Here is a 13,555-nt window from a genome sequence, read left to right on the forward strand (position 1 = left end):
TTTAAAAAAACCTATAAGCCACTTAAAAATTTCCTTGATTCACCTGCTGAAGTAGTTTTACAAAACAAAAATTTGTTGTTTTTAAAATGAAAAATTATGTATGGCCTTAGGGGAGACCTATTGTTTCTATACTAACCACTCAGGTGTCATTCATGATAGTTTATCTTTGATTTAAAAAAAAAAAAAAAAAAAAAGGCTCAAAAAAGTAAAAACTAAAAACCCAAGAAAAATTGGTACCAAAATCTGTTCTCTTGGTTCCCCTGGTTAGCTACTCTAATAACCACAATGTCAGGACCTCTCATTCTAGTTATGTTGAGACTTTTAATCGGGCTATACATGATAAACTGTCCAACTAACTATGTTAGAGATAGAATCCAGTCTGTTAAGCTAATGGTGTTGCACACTCACTGCAATCACCTATACACTACTAATGAATCAATGATTATGTACATAAAACCAGTGGAGAATGTGATGGGCTGACAGATCTGGTTCCATGAGAATGTTATAAGCCAGACTATAAAGGAAATAACTAAACAGACTCCATTTTGCTCTGAGACTCCATGTTATGTAGGAAATAAGCTTCTCCCATGGGCACACCCCGCCTCTGCACCCATCCTGTTACTTAGCATGACATGTTTAGCAATACAAAATGACAATTCTTATGTAATGAAAAATCGCTCTTTTGATCTCTATTGCTCTTAACCAATGTACCATGTAAACAGTAATTGTGTGAATGTTAGCAACCATTCTTTAGTTTGTACCTAGGTAAGGGTCATTTTGACCCACTTCCCCCTGTTGATGATCTCATGATGTTAGTTTGTAATTTCGAATCATAGCAACAGACACTTAGGATTGATGTGATTTTTGGTATAAGAACCCCTACAACTCTATGGTTGGGGCTGTTCTCCCAATAGCCATTTTTGGGGGCATTGTGTGAGACAGTCAGCCAGCCGGTTTAATAAAGACTCTCAAATTTTAACTTCTCAGTGGTGATTGGTCTATTCTTCAGTTGTGCCCCATAACACTATAACCCAGTAATTCTATCCCTAGATGTACAACCTAAAAAAACTCTCTCACACAGAAACTAAACATATAGAACATTCATATTTGTTCTATTTGTAGGAAAAATGTCCATTATATAATAAATCATGAACTTTAAATGTAACATAACTGTATACAACATGGATCAAACTCAGAAAAGTAGCAAGGAGTAAATAAGAGAGCTGTAGGAGAATACATACAATATGACTCCAGCCATGTATGAAATCAAATAATATAGAGAAACTAAATAATATACAGATTGTATAAAGAAATGCAAGCAAGTGGCAAAATAACAGCAAAAAGCAAGGTCAGAAAAATGAATCACCCTGAGAAGGGAGGAATTAAATGAAACTGAGAAAGGACACACAGATGTCGGTATGCTAATAGACCAACCTAACAATAGGTACACATGTGCCTACACTGAACTTATTCCTGGTACTTAATATGCATTTTATAGACTTTATATATGAGTATTTTACTAAAATAATTTTTTTTTAAAAACTACACCCTTCAGAGCTGGCAATAGACATAAGGAAGTGAGATGTCCAAACACAGACCATAATTACACCATAATTCTGCCTACATCCACAGGTATATTGAGATTATTTAAATTTAAAAGTAGGGAAAGAAAGAAAGAAAGAAAGAGAGAGAGAGAGAGAGAGAGAGAGAGAGAGGGAGGGAGGGAGGGAGAGAGAAAGAGAGAGAGAGAGAGAGCGAGAGAGAGAGAAAGAAAGAGAGAGAGAGAGAGAGAGAGAAAGAAAGAAAGAAAGAAAGGAAGGAAGGAAGGAAGGAAGGAAAATGATGCTTAATTATATGTGATTGTTTATTTAAAATGACTTTCCAAGTCTTTCAATGATTTAACAGGCTTTGTTTCACTTTTATTATCTCAAACAGCTAAAAATCAACACACTCTTTGTATTTTATTGTAATCACTATGTACGCTATTTTAATGTTTTTTTAAATTAATATCAGAACCACATGTATCAACCAATAAGCAGTATAGATTGATATTAGCTTCTCAGTAGTTACGTATCATTGACAAGATTCTTGGGATTTAGCTGATGCTGGATGCTATTTTAGGCCCTTTCTCCAACTAGCTATGTAACTTTAGCAAAACATGCCACCACTCTGGGCCTACTTTCTCATTTGCAAAATCAAAGGCCTAACTTAGATAATATCTAATGTTTTATCTGTCTATAAAATTCCATGATATTCCCAATCATATTCATTTATTTCTATTTCATCTTTGACTGCTACTTCTCTACCAATAATTTTCTACAATCAAGTAAATATAAATTCATTAAAAAACCCAAAATATTCTTATTCCAATATATTTGTATTAATAGATAAGAAGGCTTTTCACTTGAATTTTCATATTTTATTTCTACCTCTTTATTTAAAGTCAATGATAAAGCCACACCTGTAAAATAAATGCATTTAAGAACACAAAAGATACAGTTCAATGACAAAAAAAAATAAGCAGTGATCATGAAAATCTACTGTACACTTTGCCAAGGTCAACAGAATAAAAGACAATATGAAAATGTCAATCTTCAAATATATCCTTAACAAAAATTCTCCTAAATAGTAAGATCATCAGTGAAAAATATGTGTTTTTACATATCTGGGCACCAGCTTCAACAACAACAATTTTTTTTTAAAAAATGGGAGTGGGGGATTGGACAAGATGAAAACTCTTCCTGGGTTTTCTAGATAAAAATATGTGGGTAGCAGGAATTCATGATTAAACTTCTGAAACAATTCAGGATCAAATGAATATTTCTGAAAGACAACAAAAGCATGAAGTTGATTTTTTTTTCTTTCTTAGAAAAGAGATGGGGAATTTCTTGATAACAGTTTAGTAATTATCTAAGAAAAAATTCAGAGTCCCCCATCCATCCTCTAGCCTTCAGTATAAAACAAATACCTTCCAAGAATTTTCTTTCACATTACTAAAATGATTGAGGGCAATTTTGTGTCTAGATTACTTCAAACAATTGTTTGTTATTTTTTTTGTAGTTCTCGGGATGGAACCCAAGGCTTCACACATGCTAGTTAAGTGGTCCACCAGTGAGTCAGGTCCTCAGCCCCAAACAAGTGTTTTAGAAATGTGGAATTACTAGAGCTGAGATTTTTTAAACAATATTTGAACTTTAGTAAAGAGATAGAAGTCTTTCATATACAATGATTGAGTTTCCATAGCAAATCTGAGCAACTGTTTTAATATGATGCTGGTGGTAATAAATGGTAATTTCAAATTTTTCCCTTTAAAAATACATAATCCATGTTAACACTAAGTAGTAAATATGTTACATTGTACACTTTAACAAGGAATGACTGTTTTCAGGCCTTATGAGAAAAAAAAAAAACTAATAATGGCATTTACTACCTGTTTTGTCACTGATAAGCTATGTAGCTTAAGTATGCAACATTAAGCAAAACAGAAAGTATCTAATTTTATCAAAGAAACAGAAAAATATGGGAAGAAGTTAAATGCACATGGTGTAGGTCCCAAAGATTACACTGATTCTGAACCAGATTTTCAATACAAATGTGTCTACATACAATTTCTGTGAGTATTTCTTAACCTAGTAACAATCCAAAGCAAATGTAGACATGTTTATCCCTATCTTGTAAAGTTAAATATACAGATAGGTTAGAAGTCCCATTTGTTAAAGTGCATCAACTGACCACATCTGCTCTGGCCCTGCTACTTGGAGCTATCTGAGAAAGTGGTGATCACTCGTGCTTATTCATTCACTCTTTCTCTGTGCTACTAGAGTCAGACAGGATGATAGACTTTTTTTAACCGAATACTCTCTACAGTGAACTACAGAAAAAACAATCCTAAATATACTACCTTTGAAAATGCTACAGAGTTAAGATAACCTCATTATTTTTAAATACTGAAAGTGTAAAGGGTCCATACAAACTGAGTTGTATTAAGTATATACTTTCTACTTTAATATTCACTTGCTGTGCTCTTAAAATCTCTGAGAGAAGCAGGTATTTTCCCCATGTCTTTTGGCAATAAATTCAAAAGTAAAAGCTGCAGGGCTATAAAATTTCATGAAATTTGTGGGGTTTTTTTAAAGCTAAATTACTCAATATCTTGTATTATTATTGCACTCATATATTGCCCGGAATATATCTACAGCAACTCAGCAACAGTGATTGCAACAAATGTAAGGTAAATAGGTCTACAAAGCATTTGATTTCCTTATTAGGTAAGAAAGTTTTCATAGAGGAAATGCAAACAACTGCAATTCAAATCAGATTATATATGCTTAACAATTACTTAAACCTTATATAAAATTAAATCTAACCCTCACCACTACAAATCTGTAGGGAATCAGAAAAGGATTTATATTACACAAAGGCTTGACTATTGCTGCATTCCACTTTGAAATCACTCTGAGTTAAAACAGCATTTTCCCAAGATTTAAAGAAAAATAGATTTTATAAAAGATTTTTTCATCACTGAATACATCATTTTCGTTACTAACAGAAGTCATATTTTTCCACTATGATTCACTCGGATGAAACAAATAATTCTCTTTTAACTCCTAATAAACACTACATTTTCAAGACTAAAGGAATCATCAGTAGGCATTCTTCTTGATTTAAGTTATTTGTCTCTAAAATATGTCAAGTAAGCTTTCAAAGACTCAGGGAGGGGCAGCTTCATGATTTTTTCCCTCAGTAAATTCTGTGGTGGTTCCTCTGGCTTCATGGCTTCACTATGATCTTTCTCATCCTCTTCTTTGTTATCTTCTTCCATTTTTTCATCCTCCTCACTGTCTAAAGGCTGAGGAATAAGCTGATTACCCACAAATACATAAGTATTGATTCTCTGTTTAACTCTCTTTCTTTTTCTCTTGGGTGGAGCCCTTTGAGGAATTCCCTTGGCCTGCATCTCATCATTTATGAAATTTCTAAGTGTGCGTCGAATGTAAATACGAGCCAAGTCCTGTAGATTCCTAACAGCACAGGGAGCTAAAAACAAACAAAAAGCACAAAAAAGAAAACATTATACATTTGTTAATTTATACATAGAACAGAACACATTTTTCTAGCAAATTTTAGAAAAAACAAAAACTATTAAAACTGACTTTGGGGATACTTATTACATTCTAAGTACTGAGAAAAGTGGCAATGCATGTTGCCATGTATATACATAAAGGTTCTCTGGAAGAATAAACAAAAATTTAGAAACAGGGTAAGTGAGAACAAAATGATAAAGTGACAAGAACAGGAAAGAGACTTTACCCTACATATCCTTTTTATATTATTTGATGTTTGTATGACATGAAAAGGACCATCTAGTCATGGAAGTCAAAAGCAGCATTTGAACAGTTGCCTGTCTGTACTGTAAAGCTATCACATTCACTCTACTTTTTTTCTGTGATTCAACAAGTAGACCTAGTCCATGGCAAGGAGTCACCATGCTGTGAATAACACTTTTATAGCTCAAAGAAATACTACAGATTGTTTTTTAAGTTACTGATTTTTATATATATCAAACACATCAGAGTTGATACATACCTCATGTCTGCTTCCCTCCTATCTCCCCTAGTACACATAACTCTTCTAGAGAATATTCTAGCTATTCCAGTACTTAAGAGAAATAAATTTCTGTGCCCTACTTGCAACTGATTTCTCCTAGTTTCCAACCTTATGGAAATAAAATTATTACCAAGGATCCTTCTCCAATGTCTAAAAATAAATAAAACATGATCCTATTCATTTAAGCAGCATTTAAAAACATTTTCATATTTCTTCATTCTTGGTACTCTTTTCTGGACAGTCTTTTTCTGAACTTGTTGGTTCTAACATCTAAAAATCTCCCTTTTTCAGTTATTTGCCATCTTTACCCTTAACCTGTGAGCTCCAGGAGGGAGGAATTATAACTGTCAGCTCCCCATGTTCTCCACAAGGCCGTATAGGCTTTGGGTCATGCATAGCGTGTCACTCTGCCCAGGGATCACAATATGCTGTTTTTTTCACCATCCACATGGTCAGAGTTATACCCTATCATCTATCAGACACCTTGTGAAGTAGTAAATAGGGCTTTCTTTTTAATTGAACTTCATGGTAGGAGACTTTAAAGAGTAGTTGAAAGATCTTGTAGCACACCTACTGCCCATTATAAAATCTCTCTTTAGCTCTTTTTCCAACCCTCTAAGAAACCTGAAATAGAAACAATTCCAAAGAATCACACTGGGAATGTTCAGTTAGAAATTTTTTTACTATTGGTCTGGACTGCCCACTACTATACAGAATGTAGATTGAAACAACATAAAAGAATCTGCGTTCAAATCCTGCTTCTACCAAAAGGCCTGTCTCTTCTCAAATCTTCTTCTGTTTTGTGAACATGGTCATTCTTTGTATGTTAAAATGTACCAAATTCAGTCCACTTTGCTTCCCTTCTACAATTGCTCACTGTTATTCAACACTGACTCAACACATATTTGTTAAACTATAGGCCAGCACTTAAGAACTCATCTAGATGCAGTGAGTGACTTAGACAAGATAAGTCCTTGCATCTGTGGTGCTTACAAGGGTGGGAGGAGACAGGTAAACAAAAACAATTGGGGCAGGGGGAACACCAGAGAATTTGGTGAGGGGCAGCAATCATATAATAGAAAGTAACTTAGGGGAATGGTTACTTCTGACCAAGTGCTCATGATGGTCTCCCTTGGAGAGGTTATATCTGAGTCAGGATCTTAAAGAGATGAGGTTAACAGTCATGTAAATACCTAAGGCCAGAGGGAATAGCAAAGGCTAACTGGTGCATGAGCTTAACACGTTGAAGGATTGAAAGAAGGCTACTGTAGATGAAGTTTGGAGTTCAATCAAAAACACAACACCACCAACAACAAAATCTATCTACTAGTGCAGGGTGAGTCTGATAGGTAAAAGTTTGAAGCAGGATATCTGCCAGAACACTTGGGTAATCAACATGAGACATGACCACACACTGACAGACAAGTGGCAGTAGAGTTGGAGAGAAATGGACAAATTTCAGATGTTTTTGAAGATAGGATAGATAGACATTGGCTGTCGGGGATGGGGAGGAGGATCATCAACTAAAACATCCGAGTGCCTGGCCTGAGAAACTGGGCAGAAGCTGGTGATGTTACTAGCATGACAAAGTCAGAGGGGAGAACAGGATGAGAAGAAGAAAATGAAAAAGTGTATTTATTTGTGTTAAACCTAAGGTGTCTGTATCTTTCCCAAAATGGAGATTTCAGGAATAACAATAACTACCATATCATACTAGTGACCACTTATAATGTTTCATATGTAAGAACTCACTTAATACTGAGAGGTTACAGCAGTGCATGGTAGAGCATGCCTGTAATCCCAGGGGCTCAAGAGGCTGAGGCATGAGGACTGTGAGTTCAAAGCCAGCCTCAGCAACAGAGAGGCACTAACAACTCTAAATAAAATACAAAATAGGGCTGGGGATGTGGTTCAGTAGATGAGTGCGCCTGAGTTCAATGCCCAGTACTCCCCCCCCCCCGCCCCCCACACACACAAAAAAAAAATACTAAGAGATTACATAACTTGCTCAAGGTCTTAAGTGACTAAACGTGGGGCCCAAGTGTGGGTGTTAGCTGTAGACTCTACAATGTCTTCTTAACTATAAGCAGGTAGAGCCTGACTCAGGGACTTAGGTGAAACACCAGCACTGGAGGTAGCAATATGGGTATCAGCAACCCAGATTGAAATGCAAAGACAAAGAGCTAGAGGAAAGTATATGGGAAGGAGTGCAGAAAAGAGGAGAGGAGAGGCCTAAGCCTGAGCACATTCTGCAAAAGGAGGCTAGAGAATAAATCTATTTTTTAAAAGTTTGAAAATTACAAAGGACCTAAGAAATATTAATCTTTTCAATCTGTCTCTTCTCAAACCTCTCTCATTACCGTATTCTTTGAGAACAACAAAATAATGTTCTTCCACTGCCAACAATGTCTGTTATCCAGAGATGAACCTTTCAATCCTAAATCATCAGAATACTATAACTTCATTAAGAACCAACTGGACTCAACACAGAAAAAGGTTCGGACTTGAATTTAGTGGCTTAAAAAACTTAGAAGTTCTAAAATAGCATTCATCCATTTAAAAGTTCTTTTGAATAACATAAAAACATTTAGGTAATTCTCAGTCCCACTTATTCAAATATCTCCCATGTCCTCTATCTGAACACTCCCTTGTTTGTAATTCTTCCAGTTATAAGAATTTGATAGACCAAACAATACTAATCCTGACTACTATAAAAATTTAAGTATAAAGCCTTCACTTCAAAATAACAGGTAAGGTTATCTCTAATCTACACATTTAAGCTCCATTTTTTTCCCCCCCTAAAAGGTAGGCTCAATATAGTAACCTAGGGGTCAGGACTTTCACTTTTATTCACTAACAAAAGTTGGAAGGAACATTTTATTTGGGTTGAACAGATAGAACTGATGTTTTTGGCTTGACCTATTAAAGAATATATGTATAGCTCAATGTGATACAGTTCCACAATTTATAAAGTCTCTTCTGTCCCTGAACTTTAAACAATATATCCTTATTTTTAAAATTTTATCTGCAAATACACACAAATAAAAGCACAGAAACAAATATGACTTTTAAGGTGAATAAAAATTAGTGAACCAGAATAAAAATTACAACTCCATTTTAATAAACAATTTTATTGCTATAAAGATATATTTGGCACAGTTTTTACATTTTTAAAAAATGTTTTGTATGAGTATTCTAGCATTTTTATCTTTTTTAATTCCCTACAATTAACAGAATGACCACTGATCAAAAAGAATGCTCTTAATCTCAACACATCCTATAAAATTTTGGCAAATAGCAATTTTCAACCTTTTTAATCCTGTGAATATTACTACATAAAATTTTATTTTTTAGAAAGTCTCAGAGTTCCTAACACACTTTTATAAATTTTTATAAATACTTTTATCAGTTGTTGGCACTGATTACATTTTTCCTTTTTATTACAGAAACTATAAGTATGCATAGTAAGAGTCAGTAATATGATAAACTCCCATACACCTGGCCCTCAGCTTCAACAATTCTCTCATGACTAATATTATTACATCAATACCCTCATCCTCTTTCCATTCCCTCCCCAGATTATTCTGATGAAGAAAAACTTAGATATATTTCATCTGTAATTATTTCAAATATATAATGGATTCCTTTTTTAAATTTAGCTCTCCACACTCCATTTTATCCTGAATTTATTTCCATTTTACATTTGCATTTATAAATATTCAACCCAACCAATCATAGTCTCATCAGGTAGTTAGGTCTATTTGTGTTGATATCCTTAAAATATAGGGGAATGGAAATTGCTCCTTTTGGGCACGGGGGTACTGGAGATTTAACCCAGGGACACATATCCGCAGTTCTTTTTTATTTTTCATTTTGAGTCAGGGTCTCACCAAATTCTGAGGACCTAGTTGCCAAGGTTGGCCTCAACTTGTGATCCTCCTGCCTCGGGCTCCCGAGTCACTTGGATTACAGATATGTACCACCATAACTGGGGGGAAATTGCTCTTTTTACAGTACATCATCCATGTCATTCTCAAATTACATTATTATAAAATTATATTTACAACTAAGACACTTTTAACAGAACTCAACTAGGAAGACTGTCAGATAAAAAAAAGAAGAATGACTACTGATAGACTTCTGACACTATTGACAATACTGGTTACAAAGTACAAAAATCCACAGGGGACTCTGGAGGTATTTATGCTTATATGTGTTGTGCATGTTGCTTAAGGTGAGGCCACTGACAAAATCAAACTATGTCAGGGAATTTTTTCGTTACTTTTATTACTTTCCATCTGGCTCTGATAAATTAGGTAATTAATAAACTAATGTTTGAAAAATGGGAGAAAATAGTGTAACTGTGTTATTATTCCTGCTTTTGGAAAAAAAATTAATTAGGTACTCAATAACTACAATATAGTATTGTTCATAATAAATATGTAGGGTCTACTCAAAGTAGAACTTCATGGAATAAATATAATGTAAACAGTTACAAGTGCAGTCATCTGAATTCTCCTGCTAGATGGTACTTTCCTATGTCCCAGGATACATCCAGCATATACCTTTTTTGACTAGACTGGAAAGCAGCTTATATGTAGCACTATAGCCCAGTAACTTCACACTTCTAACAGAATATTTCCCTTTTGCTTTTTTTTAAATTATTTTTATTTTTAATTTTCCTATTTTATGTGAATTTTTTCTATACTTTAATTCAAGGACTTTTTATAAATAGCCAAAATATAATACCAGTTCCATATTTTCCATTATAATTATAATTTTACATTATAATTATACATAATTGTAGGATAGTTACATATCTGTATATGCACACGATATAGCAATATAATGTGGTCAATATTATCCCCCAGAAACTCCCTTTCCCATCCTTCGTCCCTCCCCCGGTCCCTTTTCTCTGCTCTACTGATCTCCCTTTGATTTTCATGAGATCCCCCCACATTTTATTCTTTGTCCTCTCTAGCTTCTACTTAAGAGAGAAAACATACAACCCTTTACTTTCTGAGTTTGACTTATTTCAACTCATAAGCATTTTTTTAAAAAAGTGGTCGAGAACATTTTCTAAATCATGAACATTTCAAAATTTTTTGAGAACTGAGTACTTGTCTCATTCTAGATGAATTCAAAGTAACAGCACAGAGTCAGAATTTAGGAATCTTATGAATCCTGAAAAGTATCCCCATGGACAGTGGCTCCCATTAGATAAGAATGATTATGAAGCACTCTCCAGGGTCCAGGTGAACATACTTCCTTCAAGCAACTGATACTCCCAGAGAGATAAACCACATGGCCCCATGTGCCTCTGTACTACCTCACTCATTTCTCTGCAGGACAGTAGGGAAGGCTTATATAGTTTAGAGTAAGAAGAAGCTGACCACACACAACTCTGATGCTCCCCCAGGATTCACACACTGATTGGTTTCTACTCATATGTATATATTTAAAGAGTAAACTCCTGTGGTGGGAGGATGTCCAGGGCCAACTCTTAACTGAGTAGGTAAGACTGTCTAACTTAAGGAGACAGACCTAACTTTTTTCTCCCATTAACTATGCTTGCTAATAAAGCTGACATTTTAGTCCCTTGCTATCTGACCTCGAAGTTCATCTCTCTGTTGGTAAAAACCTAGGGCAGGGAAAAACAGGTGTTATTTACTGATCTTCTCAAAACCCCACATCACTTTTTATTAAGCAACTTTTACATACCAGGTACTGAGACAAGCACTTTACTTATTACTCCATATAATTTTTTAAGACCATGTCAAAAGGTCCCCAAGTCATACAGAGCAAAAGAAAGTAAAAATGAATACAGAAAATAAAATTAACTTTCTCTATAAAGTCAGATTCCTATGAAATAAAAGCAAACTAAATAAAAAGGTTCATTTTTGGTAAAGGATTTTACTTAATTATTAATAAAACCATGATATAGGCCAAACTAATACTACTCTCTCTCCTTTCTCAAGGTGGTATTAGCATCAGAAAGATGACCATTCCCTCTTAACTATTCCCTCTTTGCTTTCTTAACCTTTGACACCCTAGTCCCCCTAACTCTTTGGTCCCTCCCCTTCATTAATTTGTCTTCCTGTTTTATCTCTAAAGTTGGTGAATCATAGATTCAACTCTAACGGCTTTTCTGTAACTCTATTCTCCCCCTGTGTAGTCTCAACCATCCTCATCCAACTGTAGCTTAAAATGCCATCTTTATGTTGAGGATTTTCAATTAATACTTCTGTTGTGCAGTAGGTTTGTACCCATGTGACTACCTGATATTATTATGCTAACAGGCACCCCAAACATGGCCAAAAGAAAATGTATTTCTTCTACATCTATTCCTAAATTATGCCACTCCAGTCTTCCAAACAGTAATGGTACCATCATTCTGCTAGCCACTCAAGGGAAAACTGATTCCTCTTTTTCCTCCAACCATATCTCCCACACAGTCTACTATTATTCTGCCTTCAAGAATATCCACACCATCAGCTCTTTCCTTTGGATATGAGAAAAGACTTGCAACTAGCCTGTTTCCCCTATTTCCCAATGATAATCCATCCTCCACAGTCTAACCAAAGAATGTCCATCACCCTGTACCTAATTCCTGGAGTAGGAAAAAAATCAAGCTCCTTTTTACCCTAAAGTCTTTTGTCTTTCTGTACGGAAAATGCTGCCACTAAATGGCAGGCTCTTTTCCAGTTATAATTCAGTTGTTGCCTCAGCAGAAAGGCTTTCCTTACCACTGCACCTAAAGTGAACACTCTTCCACACAACCAGTTGCTATCACAACACAAACTATAATTAATAAGTTCACTTTTGGTTTGACCTGCCCCTCTTTTCATGTTCCTATGAAGGCAGTTCACAATGTGCTGCACAAGGTAGGAGTTTTATTTTTTTAAATGGTAAATAAATCCACTGAACACATTATAGCATATTTAATTCATTCCTTATAATTATATAGTCTATTAAATCCCAAGTGTATGAATTGAACACTGTTAAGCAACAATTCAATCAGAAAGTTCAAAGATCTACTTACGCAGTCCCACAGAATCTGGCTTGCCATTATCATTCTTACTTGGTTGTACAAGTGGAGCAAATGAAACAGCAAGAATATTTTTACTTTCCCAAGTATTTTGTCCAGTTCGCATAATCTGTGTTAACTATTTAGAAGGGAAAAAAAACAATAATTGCTTAATCCTGGTAATGCGATCACTTTACAGTAAAATTTTTGTTTTAAAGGAATAACTGCCAGTGAGAACTATATTTAACTAAGAGTTAAATGCAACTACATACTTCCATTTAGGAATTATAAAATAATATAAAAGGAATTAAACACATTTACTGTTTAAGAAGGATAGTTCAATCCAAATCGGATATCCAAACACGATCAGGTGAGTCTAAATGTTAATTTGAAGCCTGATAGCTTCTAGTGGCACCACTACTGTCTATACATGCTAGTCTATACATGCTATTACCTCCCAAAACATATGTCTGATAGATTCAGTCATTGGGCTAAAGCATTTTGACAAAACTATATTTTTGTTACTGTATCAGTAAGCTAACTTCAGGCTCTTCCACAATGCTACTGAATTAGAATCTTTTTTTTTTTTGCAGTGCTGAGGATTGAACCCAGGGCCTTGTGCTTGCAAGACAAGCACTCCATCAACTGAGCTATATCTCCAACCCCTAGTATCTAATTCTAACCCTGGCTTGATATGTCACAAATTAATAAAATCACAAAGAGACTAGGAGTTTTATCAACTCAAGAAATACCTATCAATAATCCTAGGGAAAAAAATAGTTCAGTATGTAGCTTGTTGAAGTTGAACGGTATCTTCAACTCATTATAAAAGGAGCCCATTATTGTATCTGTTATTTGTAAAATTTTACAGCACAAATGTTTAATAAAATATTGACAAGGAAATAATATTTTAAATAATAA

The 13,555-nt window shown here is 34.7% G+C and overlaps 1 protein-coding gene across 3 annotated transcripts in view; it reads right to left on the reverse strand.

The window, feature by feature from the left end:
- Positions 1–1,840: 1,840 nt before the first annotated feature.
- PCMTD1 (protein-L-isoaspartate (D-aspartate) O-methyltransferase domain containing 1) overlaps positions 1,841–13,555 on the reverse strand; it is a 79,910-nt gene continuing 68,195 nt past the window's right edge. For all 3 annotated transcript variants that reach the window (XM_079136776.1, XM_079136778.1, XM_079136777.1), the window contains 2 exons: positions 12,650–12,773; positions 1,841–5,037 (listed from right to left, as the gene is read on the reverse strand). In XM_079136776.1, the coding sequence (XP_078992902.1) occupies positions 4,670–5,037; positions 12,650–12,773 (492 nt within the window). In that variant the 3' untranslated portion in view covers positions 1,841–4,669. The remainder of the gene's footprint in view (positions 5,038–12,649; positions 12,774–13,555) is intronic.

The sequence above is a fragment of the Sciurus vulgaris genome (assembly GCF_902686455.1).
Source record: "Sciurus vulgaris genome assembly, chromosome: 1".
NCBI classification, from domain to species: domain Eukaryota; kingdom Metazoa; phylum Chordata; class Mammalia; order Rodentia; family Sciuridae; genus Sciurus; species Sciurus vulgaris.